This window comes from Bufo gargarizans, chromosome 3 (genome assembly GCF_014858855.1).
Source record: "Bufo gargarizans isolate SCDJY-AF-19 chromosome 3, ASM1485885v1, whole genome shotgun sequence".
Lineage (NCBI taxonomy): Eukaryota > Metazoa > Chordata > Amphibia > Anura > Bufonidae > Bufo > Bufo gargarizans.
The window spans coordinates 270,226,747-270,245,223 of NC_058082.1; the positions used below are offsets into that span (position 1 = coordinate 270,226,747).

Below are 18,477 nucleotides of genomic sequence, written 5' to 3' on the forward strand. Positions count from 1 at the left end.
CCTGCTCCGCCCACTTCATGAATGAAGGAGGCGGAGCAGGCGTGTCACGTGAGTGACGTTACGCCGCCGTCCGCTCTGCCTGGCTGTTACAGGAGCGTCATTGTAAAAAGGTAAAATAAAGATGCAGCGCCCGCATAGCAACGAATCGGCGATTATTCGATAACTGGATTCGTCGACAACGAATCCAGTTATTGATTACATCGATTAATCGTTGCAGCCCTAGTCGAAAGGTTTCCTCACGTGGGCGTTTATATTTTTTCACATCTGATAAGTTTAGTAACAAATACCCGCAAAATCACAGTACCAAGACAATGCTGTTTTGGGGGGAAAAAGCCACAAGCCCCTAAAACACTTGTGTAATAATTTGTATCAGACTTTGAAGCAATGTCTGGCTGCAGCATTTTTGACCCAAAAAAGCAAATGAAAATGCAGCAAGACATTTGGGGGGGGGGGGGGGGGTGTGATGATTTATCAACCCCCTAAAGTCAAACCGTGGGTTTTGAAGCTTTTTAAACACTATTTGGGCAAAAAATGTGATGTTTTACTGCACCTTCACCACTTTCTGAATTTGAGGAATGGTGTGGGCAGGGTGATCATCCCCAGCAGAGCTATCGTTCAGGTTTTTTGGTTTAAATAATGACTGAAATCTGTGCCAGCTTACTGGCTGTTGTAGATTTCATTCAGAGGATGTGCATAATCTGACATAGCATTCACATCATCAAAAATGAAGTGCATCCTCTGGCTGTGCCAGGAATAGCAAACCCAGCGAAGAAAACACTGATCGTCATAAATGCTTGGTGTCTGAATTGCACATTAGCAGATTTGAAGGAATTTCCAGTTTACAAGTGTGGTTAAAATTCGTGATCCTAATTAATGTTCCAGCTAGGACAGCCCAAAAATTAAGGGATTCAGTCAGCCATTTCTTCTGTATCTGAACAACGGTTGTGCAATTACATTAGTCTAGCATTTCAACCAAATCTTTTATCTGCCCTTTCAAATTCAGAAAATGCACTTTTTTTGGCATGCAAATGTGCTTCAAAGTGCCCAGCAGGGTGTCGCCAACAGTTTTGAGTCTGACCGCCTCTTCACGTCTAGCATTACCTCCCCATGCCCTTTCCACACACTGGAGGTTGAGCGCACGCGCTGTTCCTCTGAAGCCACGGACAGAGTTGAAGGGGAGGTAGTGCAGAGATGTAGACGCGAGCTTGGGCACATGGAGGAGGCAGTCCTGGGTGCTTGAAACCATTGGTGACACCCTGCTAGGCCCTTTGGACCTCATTTGCATGCCAAATCAATTACTTTTTCTGGAGTTTAAAAGTACAAATAAATCTAACAGAGGTATGGTTGAAATGTTAGACGGATGTACATTGCACTGGTGTTAATGACATCTAGAAGTAGTAGCTGACAGATTCCCTTTAAGGGTACTTTCACACTTGCGTTGTTGGATTTGGAAATCCCTATGCAAACGAATATCATTTGTTTCCGGATGCTGATCGGGCTGACAAATGCATTGAAACACCGGATCCGTCTCTCCTGTGTCATCCGGAAAACTGGATCCAGTATTCGCATTTTTGAAGGTCTGCACATGCGCAGACCGGGTCCATCAATTGGTACCGGATCTGGCATTAATACATTTCAAATTAATGCTAGAACTGGCATTCCGTCAAGTGTTCCAGAATTTGGGCTGGAGAAAATGCCCTTAGAGGGACTGAACTAAAGACATCCTGATGCATACTGAACAGAATGCTTTCCATTCAGAATGCATTAGGACAGGGATGGCCAATCTGCGGCTCTCCAGCTGTTTTAAAACTACAAATCCCATCATGCCCTGCTGAAAGCTGTAGGCAGACTGGGAATGATGGGATTTGTAGTTTTACAACAGCTGGAGAGCTGCAGTTTGCCCATCCCTGCATTAGGATATAACTTATTTTTTCTTCCGGTATTGAGCCCCTGTGACTGAACTCGATGCCAGAAAGCTTTAACGCTAGTGTGAAAGTACCCTAATATATTCACAATTGTACAGATCTTTATTCTAAGTTGAGCAACTGTTCAAAATGCTGTGGACCTTAATGTTGCTGTATGAAAGTCAAAGCTGAGGCATAACCCCCAACATCTTATTTATCATGGTCTTGATCTCTGCACACTCCAGTTATTGTCAAGCCAGCTTACTACAGAGTGTGTGAACTTTGGAAGGTCATGTTTGAGGACAGGACTGCTGGAAATCCCCAGCAGAACATACTACTAAGTTCTGATTCTAACATGTCTAGAAAGTTCCACATATTGGTAATTCATCCATGTGTTGTGCTGCACAATATTGTACATCAGTCGGTAAACGGCAGCTCTCATATTACCACCACAGTCTTGTGTGGCTTTGGATCTAGGACCATATTGTCGTTGTGCGGCCCTATGTCCTGCTCAGGTGTCTGGTCCAGAACTGGATCTGTGAAGTTTTCTGTTAAACATTTCTTCCTGCCTCTCCGTTCTCTTTGCTGATAAATCTTTATCTTCTTGTGAGCAATTTCTAATTTCCTTTCAAGGTCCCAAATCTTTCTTTTAATTTCAGCAGGTCTTGGTAGGCAGTAACTGTGGTCACCATAAGAGGTGGAGTTCTGTATATCTGTTGCAGATCCAGCGGGAGGATTCTCACCAGGCTTTGTACCGGTCGCTTGTTTAAGAGCTATCTGAAATCAGAATATAGTCTGAGAAACATGTATGCATCAGACTGTAAGACCTGCTTCCCCAGCTGGAATCACATGTGGTGCTGTAGCAGCCAATGACTGGCCTCAGTGGTGATGTCTCCTGAGGGGACCTGGCATGGCTCAGGCTACACATGACCCCATTCGTGCAGAAGTTTGACAGACTGGGGCTGGAAGCTGAGTGAAGGGAGGCAGAATGGTGGGGTGCAGGAGAGTGTGGATGTCTCCTTCAGGTACAGTTTGGGGGGGGGGGCACATAAAAAGAAAAATAACCTTTAAGATACTAAAGTTGTAGTGAGACAAGACCAAGCCTGGAGTTGCTTACCTTTTCCACCATATGCTCTGGATAGATGAATATGGTAGGCACTGCATTCGTTCTTAACCGCACAGTTTGCCCTGTTCTGTCAAAACACGACTCTTCAAAATGTTTAGAACATAAAAAGGTATGCAGGCTTGGTGAGAAGTTTTCTCTGTTCACAAGGTTAAGCCACTGTTTTCTTCTTTCTGGGTTAGAAGGAAACCTGTATAATACACAACACTTGTCAGTACGTGGCCACCAACCGTGTACAGACAGACAACTGACGTTTAAAGTGACCCTCCAAGCCCCCCCCCCCCCTTTACTAAGGCTTGTACTGTTAAGTACAGGGGTGGAGTCACATGCACCATGAATTTATGCCATGGTCAAATCCTCTCGGCCGTGGACTTCACATTTGTAATGTATTTACAATCTGCATGTAAGACGTAAACTTTCCATCTCAGACGATGGGGGTTGTCTGCTAGGTGCAGGTCCCACCGCTGGCACCTACAATGAGAACAGAGCGGGAAAATGGACGGAGGGCGCACTGCACATGCGCAGCTGCCCTCCGTTCATTTCTATGGGGTTGCTGAAAATAGCCGAGCACTGGCTTGGCTATTGCCGTCTACCTAATAGAAATGAATGGGAGCATGGGCTGCGGTGCGCTCCCATTCACTTCTATGGGAGCAGCACTTTGTGGCGGACTGACCCTGGGAAATCCCAGGTCCTCCAGCCACAGCGATCACCGATTCATTCTCGTTGTAGGTGCTGGTGCCAGCGGTGGGACCTGCACCTATCAGACAATGGGGGCATAGCCTAGTGATATGCACCCATTGGATGGGATGACCCCTTTTAAGATAAATCTATTAAAGTGGATAAATTAGACGGGCCATTAAAGGGTGTTTTAGAGATCCCAATTTAACAGGCGATTGTCGGGAGGGGAAACATTCCTTCCCAGCAATCATCTGCTTGCCAACAGAGGAGACCACTGCTATTACATACAGTGATCTCCTCCTCAGTATAGGGAGGAGCGATTTTGGTTAGACACCACGATCTGCCATCTGCAAACAATGATATTTTTTTTAACCAGTTAAAAGATTTCAATTTCTTGATGAACGAGCCTTTTAGTGATCATCTGGCAGTGTAATACTGTTGCCAATTGCCCGATGAACAACTGTTACTATGAACTCTCATTAGCGATCATCTGCTGAAAAATTGGCAAGTGTAATATACCCTTAAATCCACATATTAGTCTGCTGGCTCCATAGGTGCAAATAAACTAACAGTGCACATGGGGGGGTCTTACAGAATCATTTTAGTCACATGCTCAAAGTGACAGATTCAACGGTACAGCGTGTTTAAAGAAGGCCTGGTTTACTCGTCCTGATCTATCCCTCCTTGGCCTGGCCTAAACTTGACATCTAAGGGTGGCTTCGCACTAGCGTTATGCCATTCCGTTATAGGTTTATAAAGGAATGCAAAACCGAAGCCTTTAAGAGGCATTCTGTTTTGCTCCGTCCTAATAGAAGTCTATGGGAAAGCATAACGGATCTGTCTGGTTTCCTGTTGACAGGACCCCCCCCCCCCGCATAATGGAAACCAGACGGATCCATTATGCTTGCCCATAGACTTCTATTAGGATGGAGCAAAACAGAATGCCTCTTTAAGACTTCCATTTTGCATTCAGTTATAAATGGAACAGTATAACACTAGTACGACATCACCCTAAGTTGGCAGAGCACCCACCCTGAGAAGAGCTACTCCTCTGGACCGTCCCTAAACTCGTTAGAATAGCATAAATGTGTCCCTAAACAGGTGCCAGATTAGTGTATGGGGAAGTGTCAGGGAAAACTGATGTTTCAACTGGACTGTACCATCCAATTTCAGCGGGGGACTAATAAGGCAAAACAAGTTATACTTGTTTATGGGCAGTATATGCTCAGATAAGATCAAAAGATCCAGCTGATATAGTCCCCCACTTAACTAAAGCATATGGCTACTGTATACAGGAGGGGAAAGTTGTCAGACAGGTGCGTGTTTAACCACTTCAACCCCGCTAGCTAAAACCCCCTTAATGACCAGGCCACTTTTTACACTTCGGCACTACACTACTTTCACCGTTTATTGCTCGGTCATGCAACTTACCACCCAAATGAATTTTACCTCCTTTTCTTCTCACTAATAGAGCTTTCATTTGGTGGTATTTTATTGCTGCTGACATTTTTACTTTTTTGTTATTAATCGAAATTTAACGATTTTTTTGCCAAAAAATGACATTTTTCACTTTCAGCTGTAAAATTTTGTAAAAAAACGACATCCATATATAAATTTTTCGCTAAATTTATTGTTCTACATGTCCTTGATTAAAAAAAAATGTTTTGGCAAAAAAAAAATGGGTAAAAGTTATAGCGTTTACAAACTATGGTACAAAAATGTGAATTTCCGCTTTTTGAAGCACCTGTCATGTTTCCTGGGGTTCTACAATGCCCAGACAGTAGAAGAAACCCTCAAATGACCCAATTTTGGAAAGTAGACACCCTAAGGTATTCTATTCGCTGATGGGCATAGTGAGTTCATAGAACTTTTTATTTTTTGTCACAAGTTAGCGGAAAATGATGATTTTTTTTTTTTTTTTTTCCTTACAAAGTCTCATATTCCACTAACTTGTGACAAAAAATAAAAAATTCTAGGAACTCGCCGTGCCCCTCACGGAATACCTTGGGGTGTCTTCTTTCCAAAATGGGGTCACTTGTGGCGTAGTTATACTGCCCTGGCAATTTAGGGGCCCAGATGTGTGAGAAGTACTTTACAATCAAAATGTGTAAAAAATTACCAGTGAAATCCGAAAGGTGCACTTTGGAATATGTGCCCCTTTGCCCACCTTGGCTGCAAAAAAGTGTCACACATGTGGTATCGCCGTACTCAGGAGAAGTTGGGGAATGTGTTTTGGGGTGTCATTTTACATATACCCATGCTGGGTGAGAGAAATATCTTGGCAAAAGACAACTTTTCCCATTTTTTTTTTTTTATACAAAGTTGGCATTTGACCAAGATATTTCTCTCACCCAGCATGGGTATATGTAAAATGACACCCCAAAACACATTCCCCAACTTCTCCTGAGTACGGCGATACCACATGTGTGACACTTTTTTGCAGCCAAGGTGGGCAAAGGGGCACATATTCCAAAGTGCACCTTTTGGATTTTGCAGGGCATTTTTTACACATTTTGATTGCAAGGTACTTCTCACACATCTGGGCCCCTAAATTGCCAGGGCAGTATAACTACGCCACAAGTGACCCCATTTTGGAAAGAAGACACCCCAAGGTATTCCGTGAGGGGCACGGCGAGTTCCTAGAATTTTTTATTTTTTGTCGCAAGTTAGTGGAATATGAGACTTTGTAAGAAAAAAAAAGAAAAATCATCATTTTCCGCTAACTTGTGATAAAAAATACTAGGAACTTGCCGTGGGGGGGGGGGGGGGGGGTCTCAGACTGACAGCTGTAGCTAAGCTGCTGTCACAGATCAAAGGTTTAATGAAGCTGAGCTAAAAAGTAACCCAGGAGCGAGCACTGAGGAAAATGTATAGCAGGTAAGCACCCAGGCTAGAGACTGAATTAGTTATCAGTCATAAGAAAATGAATGGACGGTTGCTTTAAATTTTATTTTACTTTATGGCCGGGTAGAGAAGAAGATTTTGAAGTACATTTAAAAAAAAAAAAAAAAAAAAAAAAAAACTCAGCCACAGTAGCCCATTCCAAGTTCTGGCCACACATGCTGTGTGTTTATGAGGAATGACACTAAAGCTACCCGTTATACAATCTGTATTATGCTCCAAACTGCATCTATAATTGTCAGTCTGAGAGAGCAAGTGGAGACTAGCTATGATGTCTCCCATACACTGCACCTACAGGAAGAAGACCAGATCCTACTCTCCTATAGAGCGCTTACTAAAGGCAGCATTGTCTGTGCCTCTGCAGCAGCTGTAACCTGATCCTTCAGTGAACTGCCAACATGCCTTCACTAAGGATGCATTTTAGCAGTGAATTGTGGGATCGGGGGGAGAGGAGTATTTTGCTCTTGTAAGATATATCACTAAGTATCTTATATCTGTTTGTGATTGATAAAATAAAAGGTCAATTGTTCTTTAAAACTACCAGCACACTATTAAGGCTACTTTCACACTAGCGTTCGGTTGTCCGATTGTGAGCTCCGTTTGAAGGGGCTCACAAGTGGCCCCGAACGCATCTGTCCAGCCCTAATGCATTCTGAGTGGACGCGGATCCGCTCAGAATGCATCAGTCTGGCACCGTTTGCTTCCGCTCCGCTCAGCAGGCGGACACCTGAATGCTGATCTATACCAGTGTATTACTGTACTGTGCCGGCAGCAGGGAGCGCACGGCGTCATAGCAACCAGTGACGCCGTGCGCTCCTGCTCTCAGGAGGGATCCAGGCCGCGGTTCCACGGCCTGCACACGGCCGTGTCCATGGGGCCTAAGACTGCAGAATAGCAAATGGATTTTGAGACACTATTGTCATGGCAACTCACGAGTCACGACAAGGATTCATTCACTTTAACTATCCTTCGATGTAGTATAGTGAGAGTGCGTAATCTTCCATCATGTGATAGGTGTTTTGCAGCCAAGATTTTGGTGCTGCCCCAGCCTAAATCTGAATAGCCTCCGTGTAAGGCTGTGGCTGTTGCTGGAAATTGCCTGGCCACGCGGCTCCGCCTGGGTTGCAGAAGACAGACTAGCTTCCTCCTGGAGGTTGCCTGAGATTTAGATATTGATCAGTATAGGTTATCAATATCAGATCGGCAGGGGTCCGACACCCGGCACCAGTGTCAGACTAGGGCCTTAGGGCTCCTGCACACAAACTTATTTGTTTTCAATGTCTGTACCATTTTTTATTTTTGTGGCGTGTATGTGAAACCATTCACTTCAATGGGGCTGCAAAAAACGTGTGCATTCTGTATGTTCACATAGCCGTTATGCAAAATGATAGGACATGTCCTATTATTGTGGGCATTACAGACAAGGATAGGACTGTTCTATTAGAGGCCGGCTGTTCTGTTCCGCATAATGTGGAATGCACACACGCGGTATCCATGTTTTGCGGACTGCAAAACATCCGACGGTCGTGTTCATGAGCACTTACAGTGATAACAAATATTAAAGATGTATGATGGCCGACATTCATAGCAAAATGCACAGACATACATGTGGCAGAATTTAGGCTACTTTCACACTTGCAGTAGCAGGGTCTGCAGGATGTTCCGGCGGGGGAACAGCCTGCCCCATCCGTGCTAACACTAGCCCACCATGCCGCCGGAAGTCCGCTGTAGTTTTAGTCCGGCTGCCTCTCGGCATGTTCGGCGTGCTACCTCCGGCCCGGCCCCATTATAGTAAATGGGGCCGGAGCGTCTCTCCGGCGGGCTAGCGTAAGCACGGATCTACCAGGCTGTTCCCCCACTGGAATAGCCTCCCGGTCCCTGTTACCGCAAGTGTGAAAGTAGCCTTACAGATATATGGATATCCTGTTCTTAAGTCAGTCAGAAACAAGACACATGCAGTTCCTATCACACATAGGAAACACGCACCAAAACTTTTTTGTCTAACCCTATTAAAGGGGTTGTCCGGGTTCAGAGCTGAACCCGGACATCCCTCCATTTTCACCCCGGCAGCCCCCCTGACATGAGCATCGGAGCAGTTCATGCTCCGATGCTCTCCTTTGCCCTGCGCTAAATCGTGCAGGGCAAAAGCATTTTTAGGAGTTCGGGTGACGTACCGGGCTCTCCATGGGGCTGACAGGAACCCCGGTGATGTCACTGGCACTGAAGGGCGGGATTTAGCTCTGCCCTAGCCAGTAAAATGGCTAGGGCAGAGCTAAAGCCCGCCCCTCAGAGCCGGTGACGTCACCGAACACACTGCCGGGCGGAAGTTACCTGCCCTGCGCGATTTAGCGCGAGGCACAGGAGTGCATCGGAGCATAAGATGCTCCGATGCTAGGCTCAGGGATGCTGCCGGGGTGAAAATAAGGGTATGTCCGGGTTCAGCTCTGAACCCGGACAACCCCTTTAAGTGTAGCACAGTTAAAGGGTTTGTCTCACTTCAACAAATGGCATTTATTATGTAGATGAAGTTAATACAAGGCACTTACTAATGTATTCTGATTGTCCATATTGGCTCTTTTCCATCACAGGCATGCTCAACCTGCGGCCCTCCAGCTGTTGCAAAACTACAACTCCAGCATGCCCGAACAGACTTCAACTATCAGCCTGCAGCAGGGCATTGTGGGAGTTGTAGTTTTACAACAGTTGGAGGGCCGCAGGTTGAGCATCCCTGCATTTCACACAGCTCGTATCTGTGGTTACGACCACCCTGCAGCAATCCAGCAGTGGTGGTCGTGCTTGCACACTATAGTTAAAGGTGTTGGCGTATGCGGACTTCCAGTCTTTCCCTATAGTGTGAAAGCACGGCCACCGCTGCTGGATTGCAGGGTGGTCGTAACCACGGATAATAACAAATATAAGTGCCTTGTATTAACTTTCTGTATATAATAAATGCCACTTTCTGAAGTGAGACAAACCCTTTAACCCCTTTAAGCATAAATGTCTGGCATGAAATTGACCAAATCTTAACCTCTTAGTTAACCCTGCAATCCAGCAGTGGTGGTCGTGCTTGCACACTATAGGCAAAAGTGTCAGCCTCTCTGGCGGCCGGGACCATTGGAGCGCGCATAGGCTAGTGCTTTATCCTATAGTGTACAAACATGACCACCACTGATGGATTGCAGGATGGTCATAACCATGGAAACGAGCAGTGTATAATATGATGGAAAAATGAATCCAGCCAGCAAAGGAAGCAATATGGACAATCACAATACATTAGGAAGTGGCTTGTATTAACTTTCTCTACATGATAAATGCCACTTACTGAAGTGAGACAACCGCTTTAAGACCATGTTCCCTTGATTATGGCGGTCCCAGCAGTCAGACCCCCACCAATCAGAACCTATTTACCTGTCGTGTCCTAGCTGTTTCACCTTTTCACATTCCCTATCCTTAAAGGTTTTCTTTGGGTGTAAAAATAAATATTAAAAATCTGGCCCAAAATATGTGTCAAACTAAAATAGAAATGCTAGCCTGTTAAAGGGCCTGTGTCCATTTTTCTAGTTATCCTCTATCCACAGGATCGGGGATAACTAAGTGATCTGTGGGGGTCTGAACGCTGGAGCCCCCTTCTTGATTGAGTGGCAGGTCGAGCATTTACCCTGCCTCTCCATCCATTCTCTATGGGGTCGCCGGAGATGGCGCAGTATAGCGCTGGTTAATTCCAGTGGTCCCAAAGAGAATGAATGGAGCAGCAGGGCGTATGTGTAGCCTGCCACACCATCAAAAAGGGGGAACAGGACCCGTTCCTGGGATCAGTGGGGGTCACAGAATTGGACCCCCCTAATCATAGTTATGCCCTATGGTGTGCAGAGGATAATTTGAAAACCTGGACAACCCCTTTAAATCCTCCACCACCAGTATCTCTTTACATGGCAGCAGTGATGCCTGTAAATACGAAATATCATCACTACCGCCATGTAAACCATACGTGTCAATACTGGAGAATGTGACGCACTGGGCAGAATTTTTTTGGCATAAGTCCAACCCCCTTTGCAGGTCATGACCTTTAACAAAGCCCAAGCAAAGGTTCTAGAGGAGCAACATGGGTCAAAGGGCACAAATGGAGGGTCATAACTGAAACAGAGGCATTAGGGTCACCTGAGGCAGGGTAATAGTAGGGATCCTGGAGCAGGGGTAACTGGAGAAGAGGCAATATTAGAGGTGCATTTAGAGAGGGGGCATATGGATCTGGGGCATTTATGGGGGTACACCTAAAGCAGAGGCATTAGGGTCGTCTAAGGCAAGGTAATAGTGGTGATCCTGAAGCAGAGGTATTAGGGGGCAACTGGAGAAGAGGCAATATATGGGGTTCATTTAGAGTGGGGGCATTTGGAGCTGTGGCACTAATGAGGGTGCACCTAAAGCAGAGGCATTCTGAACTCTGCAGAGAGAACATTCATAGATCTGTCTGCTATAAACAAATCCACTATTTCCCCTTTACAGTAGCTACGGCTCACTACTGTCACACACCTGAGAAATCTGCCCAGCACCAGGAGTCCTTCTCCCCAGCAACCAGAGTTTCCTGACAGCAGGGAGGGCAGGAGGATGGCCAGACATGTTCTCTCCTCCTTCACAGCCAGCAGCCCAAGAAGTCTAGAAGATACTGAGGGGCCTGCTATAAAATGTACACCAGTAGGAGGCTGCATCACTGTGCGATACTGACACCTAGTGGTTACAATAATTATAATTCCTGAGAAAGAAGAAATAATTACTTCTCCATCTTATCTCGGGTGCAGGAGACTAGGGGCCCACCGAGGAATCCCCTGTGGGCCAGTCCGAGCCTGCCCGTCACTTCCCACCACTGATCAGCTGTTTGAGGCCAAGGCGCTCAGGTAAGTGTTGCAGTATCCTCCCAGCTTACCTTACACAATGGATAGCTCATCCACAATCACTTAAATGGGGCTGAGCTATGCCTAGGCCACGTGATCAAGGAATGTGACATCACGTGCTGTGGCACTCAAGGGAGCGCTGCTGTCTCCTCAAACAGCTGATCAGTGGGGGTACTGGGCACCGGACCCTGCCAATCTGATATTGATAACCTGTCATAAGGATAGGTAATCTATTTCTGGATCTAGGAAAATACTTTTCACATCATCCACTCTCCTGTGCCGCGCTAACACGGGAAGATTGGGGGTATAAGTGCCACTGCCACTTCATGCAGTATGTCCCTCACAATCAAATGCACTTAGAGGGTGACCACATCAAATATGGCAGCCAGTGAGTCACACTTTGGAGCTATTAGCAGGATAAAGCTTTGCACCAGGTCCTCGGGCTACTATGAGCATTTTTACCTGTAGGTCTCACTCGTTACCTACCTATGAAAGGTAACCTGGTTGAGCCTAGAGTTGTTGGAACACCCAAAGGCTGCACAGGTAGTGGGCATTGCTATAATAGCGATACGTCCACCTCCGTTCCCAACATGGCCGCCGCTAGCTTCACACAGCATCACGTGATCGCTGCTTTTTCACCCAGGACCCGTGACGTCACTGGCTTTAAAGACGGGGGTAATTTGATGCCTGAAAGAATGAGACTGTTGAAGGTTCACCTCCCCAAATGACAGCTTGCTCAGCAGTCTGCCGCCTGACCAGTGAGCTGCCAGAGCCGCGCTGTCTGCGCCCAACTCAAAGGTCTCTGCACGTTGGACTTCAGGCACCGGCAGCGGCGGATACGGTAAGTCATTCATCGCACTGACCGCCGTCACCTGCGGGGCTGTCTCATGTCCGCCCTTCGATGCGATGTGCAGTGCAGAGCCGGGAGCTGATGCAATCGGGAGCGGCGCAGACATCATCTGTCCGGGGCTGCTGTAACTTTGCACCGGCCGGTGCTCCAGCCTCTGCTTTCCAGCAGCCATAACTATTTTTATTTTGGCAATTTTATGACGCTGTTCCAGGGTACATTTGAATGAAAGTGTTATTTATAGAATTTTTTATTTTTTTTTCCTGCGGAAATATAGAAAAAAAAATACAAATTTTTGGTGTTTTTACATATTATTATTATTATTATTATTATTATTATTATTTATTTTTTATGTTACACCCTTCACGTTTCACACTAAATTACTTAATTAAATTGATCGGATTTTTCTGGTTGTGTGGATACTTTCGCACTTGCGTTTTTCTTTTCCAGCATAGAGTTCCGTCACAGGGGGCTCTATACCGGAAAATAACTCATCAGGCATATCCCCATGCATTCTGAGTGAAGAGTAAGGGCCCTTTCACACTTGCGTTGTCCGGATCCGGCGTGTACTCCACTTGCCGGAATTACACGCCGGATCCGGAAAAACGCAAATGAACTGAAAGCATTTGAAGACGGATCCGTCTTCAAAATGCGTTCAGTGTTACTATGGCAGCCAGGACGCTATTAAAGTCCTGGTTGCCATAGTAGGAGCGGGGAGCGGGGGAGCAGTATACTTACAGTCCGTGCGGCTCTCGGGGCTCTCCAGAATGACGTCAGAGCGCCCGATGCGCATGGATGACGTGCCATGCAATTACGTCATCCATGCGTGTGGGGTGCTCTGACGTCACTCTGGAGCGCCCCGGGAGCCGCACGGACGGTAAGTATGCTGCTCCCCGCTACACCTTACCATGGCTGCCAGGATTTTAGCGTCCCGGCAGCCATGGTAACCATTCAGAAAAAGCTAAACGTCGGATCCGGCAATGCACCGAAACAACGTTTAGCTTAAGGCCGGATCCGGATCAATGCCTTTCAATGGCCATTAATTCCGGATCCGGCCTTGCGGCAAGTGTTCGGGATTTGTGGCCGGAGCAAAAAGCGCAGCATGCTGCGGTATTTTCTCCGGCCAAAAAACGTTCCGGTCCGGAACTGAAGACATCCTGATGCATCCTGAACGGATTTCTCTCCATTCAGAATGCATTAGGATAAAACTGATCAGGACTCTTCCGGCATAGAGCCCCGACGACGGAACTCTATGCCGGAAGAAAAGAACGCAAGTGTGAAAGAGCCCTAATCCGTTCAGGATGTCTTCAATTCAGTCTTTTTGACTTTTCAGGACGGAGATAAGGGTACTTTCACACTAGTGTTTTTCTTTTCCGGCATAGAGTTCCGTCACAGGGGCTCTATATCGGGAAAGAACTGATCAGGCATATCCCCATGCATTCTGAATGGAGAGTAATCCGTTCAGTTTGCATCAGGATGTCTTCAGTTCAGTCGTTTTGACTGATCAGGCAAAAGGTAAAACTGCAGCATGCTACGGTTTTATCTCCGGCGAAAAAAACTGATCCTGCATTTTTTCCCCATAGGAATGTGTTAGTGCCGGATCCGTCCTTCCGGTCTGTGCGTCCTTGAAAGACGGAAAGACGGATCCGGCATTTCAATGCATTTTTTTCGACTGATCAGGCATTTTTTAGACTGATCAGGATCCTGATCAGTCTTACTAATACCATCGGTTTGCATACGTTTTGTCTGATCCGGCAGGCAGTTTCGGCGGCAAAACGAATCCGGCATTGTGGTCTGTGCATGCTCAGACCGCAAAAAGTGTGAAAAAAATAAATGCCGGATCCGTTTTTCCAGATGACACCGGAAAGACGGATCCAGCATTTCAATGCATTTGTCAGATGGATCTGCAGTAAGGGTACAAAGGGGTCGTAACTAGTTGGGGGGGGGGGGGGGGGGGGTGTACCTGCACAATCGGAAAATGGCAGCACTGACTGGATAGAGTGACTTTGTGCAGGTACACACACCCCCAACTGGTTACCTCTCCTCTGTACCCTTACTGCAGACTGCTAGCTATTAAAGCAGAGATGTCAGGAGTGGTGACAGGTCCTATACATGTTGTTGTTATTATTATTATTATTATATATTTTTTTTTTTTTGCAGAGCAGAATAGTGTGGTATACTATCCTGTCCTAAAATAAAAGTATAGAAACGTATTTTTGAATTATGGCTTCCCAATTATAGTCCATGGATATGTTGAGCAATACCTTTCAGTATATACGCTCGACAGAAAATAAAATGAAGATACAAACAGCCCCTTATTTTATACTGGAGCTGCCCTTTAATGTAGGGGTTCCCTGATGTCTTATGGGTATGGGTTCACATCACATTTTTGTCCCACGTTTAAAGAGGACCTGTTACCTCTCCTGACACGCCTGGTTTAATATCTTCATGCATTCCCCATGTAATAACAATTCTGGAACATCTAGTCTTATGGCTCTGTGTTGTGCCATTCCTTTATTATTACTAGAAGTTATGAATGAATTGCTAGCAGTCTGCAGTAAGGGTACAGAGGAGAGGTAACCAGTTGGGGGGTGTCCCTGCACAAAGTCACTCTATCCAATCAGTGCTGCCATTTTCTGACTATGCAGGTACACACAACCCCAACTACCGTATTTTTCGCCGAATAAGACGCACCTAGGTTTTTGAGGGGGAAAATAAGAAAAAAAATATTTTGAACCAAAAGGTGTGCTTTTGGTGGGTTTTGAACAAATTGTGGTCTGTGGATGGCACTGTTATGGGGGATCTGTGGGTGACGCACTGTTATGGGGGATCTGTGGGTGACACATATATAGCATCTTATGCTATGTGTCATCCACAGATCCCCTCCATAAGTGTCCCTGTAGTGAATGACCCTCAATACAGGGCTGGGGGCTGGCATCTGGTTTTATGACAGCGGGGCCTGTGCAGTGACTGTATTCTACTACACCGGCCCCGCTCACTGTATAATCGTATCTCTAATAGTTAATTGTTATGTACATAATGAGCGCTGTGTATTACTTACAACTACAAGAGCTCGCTGCTCGGTAGGTAGCAGAGAGGAGAGAGGAGGCAGGCCGGGAGGACAGGCGCTGGCAGCGTGAGTCATACGTCATGCGCCCACGCCGCCTGCTTCATTCATAAAGTGGGAGGCACAGGCTCGTGACGTATGACTCACACTGCCAGCGCCCGGCCTGCCTCCTCCCTCCTCTCTGCTACCTACCGAGCGGCGAGCGCTTGTAGTTGTAAGTAATACACAGGGCTCATTATGTGATTATGTACATAACAATTAACTATTAGAGATACGATTATACAGTGAGCGGGGCCCGTGTAGTAGAATACAGTCACTGCACGGGCCCCGCTGTCATTATAAAACCAGATGCCGGCCCTCAGCCCCTCCTCCCTCACAGCTGATACGTGCGGCATCGCGGCGGGTGTATCATTGAAAACTCGCAAAATCAGCAGCATTCGCCGTATAAGACGCACTGCTATTTTCCCGCCAAAACTTTTGGGGGGGAAAAAAGTGCGTCTTATACAGCGAAAAATACGGTTGTTACAACCCCTCTGTACCCTTACTGCAGACTGCTAGCAATTAATTAATAACTTCTAGTAGAAATAATAAAGGGATGGGACAACATACAGCCATAAGAATAGATGTTCCAGAATTATTACATGGGGAATGCATGAAGCTATTAAACCAGGCGTGTCAGGAGCGGTGACAGCTCCTCTTTAACTTATATGTTGGGAGAGAGCGGTGCTGGGCTCCTTCACAGGCGGGCGTGGCTGGGCACCAGGAAGGTTCGTACAGCCCCTTGGGCACCTTACAAAGCTCATTTACATATCTCTAAAATCATTTTTTTAAACAAAATAAAAGCACACAGACCTATAGGGCCGGTATTTTGCGGACATGCTAGCGGCGATCTAGCCGTGCATGTCCGCAGCTCTATAACCAAAAACGAGGTGACAGAATCCCTTTTAAATGTAGCAGTTCTACAAATCCTAAGTCTTTCTACATCCATAGAATGTGAGGGGGTGTATATAGCATGGAAGTGCACTGCAGTACCCCGGCTTCTGTACATGGAGAAGCAGAGTATTTATGATGAGCAGCTCTCCTAGATGGATCTTTTCCTTTACAGATTGTACTGCTGACACCTGATATATGTGCACACGTATCAGGTAAGTACTATGATAAATTCACAGATTCATATATGCATATAGTACATTTGTAACAATAGCTAGTTCTCATCCGTTCTCTCAGGTGTGTACTTTCTATTAGTAAAGGCAAACTCAATGTAACTGAGGAATGTGTGTGCATACTATATTTTCTATATAAAATGCAAAGCAAATATATTTTAATAAGAATCATTTGTGCCCGTCCACAATGTCAAGGTAACCTGGTTCTGGATAGAAACCTACTCTATTTGACATCTCTCTCTGTGTTGAATGGCCTCTTAAAGGGGGTCTCCGGGCTTTAAATATTGATGCCCTTTTCTTAGGAGCAGGAAGCGAAGAGAGAGACAGCACGCACGCATGCCTTAGCTTCATACAGCTGATTGGTGGGGTGGTACCTTGAAACCGAATGCGAGTTCGGGAAATGGTATTTTACAGTATAAATCAATTTCTGAAGTTATTATGTGAAGTCTCGCGAGATATCGTGAAGTAATAACTTCGGCTCATCAGAGCCAATACATTATAATACTGTACGGAGCTCCTGCTCCATACAGTATTGAAACAAAGTTTTATGAGAACCGACTTTAGATGTTTCATCCAAAGTCGATTCGCTCATCCCTAGTTATAAGTATCTGATCGTTAGGGGTCTGAGCTGTTTGAAGAGGCTTCAGTAAGTGCTGTAGGCCCTTCCTAGGCCAGTGACGCCAGGTTCATCATTCGCGTAACCTAGACGCAGTTCATTCCCATTCAAGTGACTGGCCCTTGGTTGCAATATCAAGCCACAGCCACTATACAATGAATGGCACTGGGAGGAAAGTGCAGTGCTCACTGGAGTGCCCCAGCCTCTTCAAACAGCTCATCAGTGGCGGTGCTGGGTATCGGACCCCTTCCCGACCAAATATTCTCAACCTACCTTGAGTATAGGTCATCAATATTCTACTCCTGGAAAACCCCTTTAAGCCTCAGGATTACATGGTGCACAATACTTTGTTCCTTAATAAACTTCTATCTCTCGTTCTCCTGACAGAAAGGTGCACCACAGAATGTCTTCCCTCTCCCAGCTGAAGGAACTTTTCCGTAGGGCGGATGCAGTTTGCTTTGATGTGGACAGCACGGTTATTAAAGAGGAGGGCATAGATGAACTGGCTAAGTTCTGCGGAGTGGGAGATGCTGTGGCAGAGATGTAAGTGCATACGTCATGAAACTGTTGCTATTTTTAAGACACATTTGACAATATTTTATTGTAAGATATACTCACTGAATGGTTGCTTAAAGCTTGTTACCTTTCTTTTGTTGATGTAATGATGATCAGATGTCCCTGACATGTACACAGCCAAAATGTACAAACAGCTGGAGTGTAAAGCATGGTTGAGAGGCAGCGATTCATTTTAATGGGAGCCATTGACTGTCTGATATGTGAGTGCCTAGGCATGTACAGCCTATTGCATTAGGGCGTAGCACCCTAATGCACAAACGCACACACCGCGGGCGTGTATATATTATAGCCTTTATGCCATTAGCATTAGTCCCCATTATCAGCCCTTATGCCTCTCATTATCCCTATTATCAGCCCTTATGCCTCATTAGTCCCCATTATGCCTCTCATTAGCCCCCAGCAGCCTCATTTTTTTATAAAATAAGAAACCACTTACCTCTCTGCTCCTGGACGACCGTCGCTGGCCGGAATCCTCTTCCTCCTGCTTTCAGCTGTGCTCTGAACTGGCGCGCACACAGCGTGACGTCACAAAGCGCCTTACGCTGTGCACAGCCAATGGCAGAGAACCAGGAAGCGGTAAGTACATAGCGTTCACCGCTTCCTGGTCCTCCGGTACTAATGAGCGCTTCTAAAATGGAAGCACCTCATTAGTATTCGCCGGCAAGCAGGCTTGATTAGGGTGTGCCCAGGCACACCCGGCACACCGTGTGCAC

At 46.1% G+C, this 18,477-nt stretch overlaps 2 protein-coding genes and 1 long non-coding RNA gene across 4 annotated transcripts in view; 1 reads left to right on the forward strand and 2 right to left on the reverse strand.

Moving 5' to 3' along the window:
* Window positions 1-1,855: 1,855 nt before the first annotated feature.
* LOC122932437 (THAP domain-containing protein 2-like) lies at window positions 1,856-12,154 on the reverse strand. Its single transcript, XM_044286835.1, has 3 exons — window positions 11,982-12,154; window positions 3,022-3,217; window positions 1,856-2,681 (listed from the first exon to the last, which is right to left on the reverse strand). The coding sequence occupies exons 1-3, from the start codon at window positions 12,110-12,112 to the stop codon at window positions 2,343-2,345; spliced, it is 666 nt and encodes a 221-aa protein (XP_044142770.1). The 5' UTR covers window positions 12,113-12,154; the 3' UTR covers window positions 1,856-2,342.
* A 12-nt stretch (window positions 12,155-12,166) lies between these two features.
* Window positions 12,167-18,477, forward strand: part of PSPH (phosphoserine phosphatase) — a 36,554-nt gene continuing 30,243 nt past the window's right edge. The window contains exons 1-3 of one of the 2 annotated variants that reach the window (XM_044286832.1): window positions 12,167-12,336; window positions 16,515-16,554; window positions 17,576-17,731. In XM_044286832.1, coding sequence (XP_044142767.1) covers window positions 16,538-16,554; window positions 17,576-17,731 — 173 coding nt within the window. In that variant the 5' untranslated portion in view covers window positions 12,167-12,336; window positions 16,515-16,537. The remainder of the gene's footprint in view (window positions 12,337-16,514; window positions 16,555-17,575; window positions 17,732-18,477) is intronic. The other variant, XM_044286833.1, reaches the window with a different exon arrangement.
* The window catches only part of LOC122932438, a 43,468-nt gene continuing 37,536 nt past the window's right edge, over window positions 12,546-18,477 (reverse strand). The window contains exon 3 of the long non-coding RNA XR_006388305.1: window positions 12,546-12,605. This is a non-coding gene — a long non-coding RNA (uncharacterized LOC122932438). The remainder of the gene's footprint in view (window positions 12,606-18,477) is intronic.

What these genes read in the sequence shown, in the direction of transcription:
- LOC122932437 (XM_044286835.1), bottom strand. Translation starts at nt 12,112, where the DNA reads ATGCTGTGTGAAGCTAGCGGCGGCCATGTTGGGAACGGAGGTGGACGT. An exon ending in AACCAGGTTACCTTTCATAG is followed by an intron (nt 3,218 to 11,981) that starts GTAGGTAACGAG and finishes TGTATTATACAG; the next exon opens with GTTTCCTTCTAACCCAGAAA. An exon ending in CAGAGCATATGGTGGAAAAG is followed by an intron (nt 2,682 to 3,021) that starts GTAAGCAACTCC and finishes TTCTGATTTCAG; the next exon opens with ATAGCTCTTAAACAAGCGAC.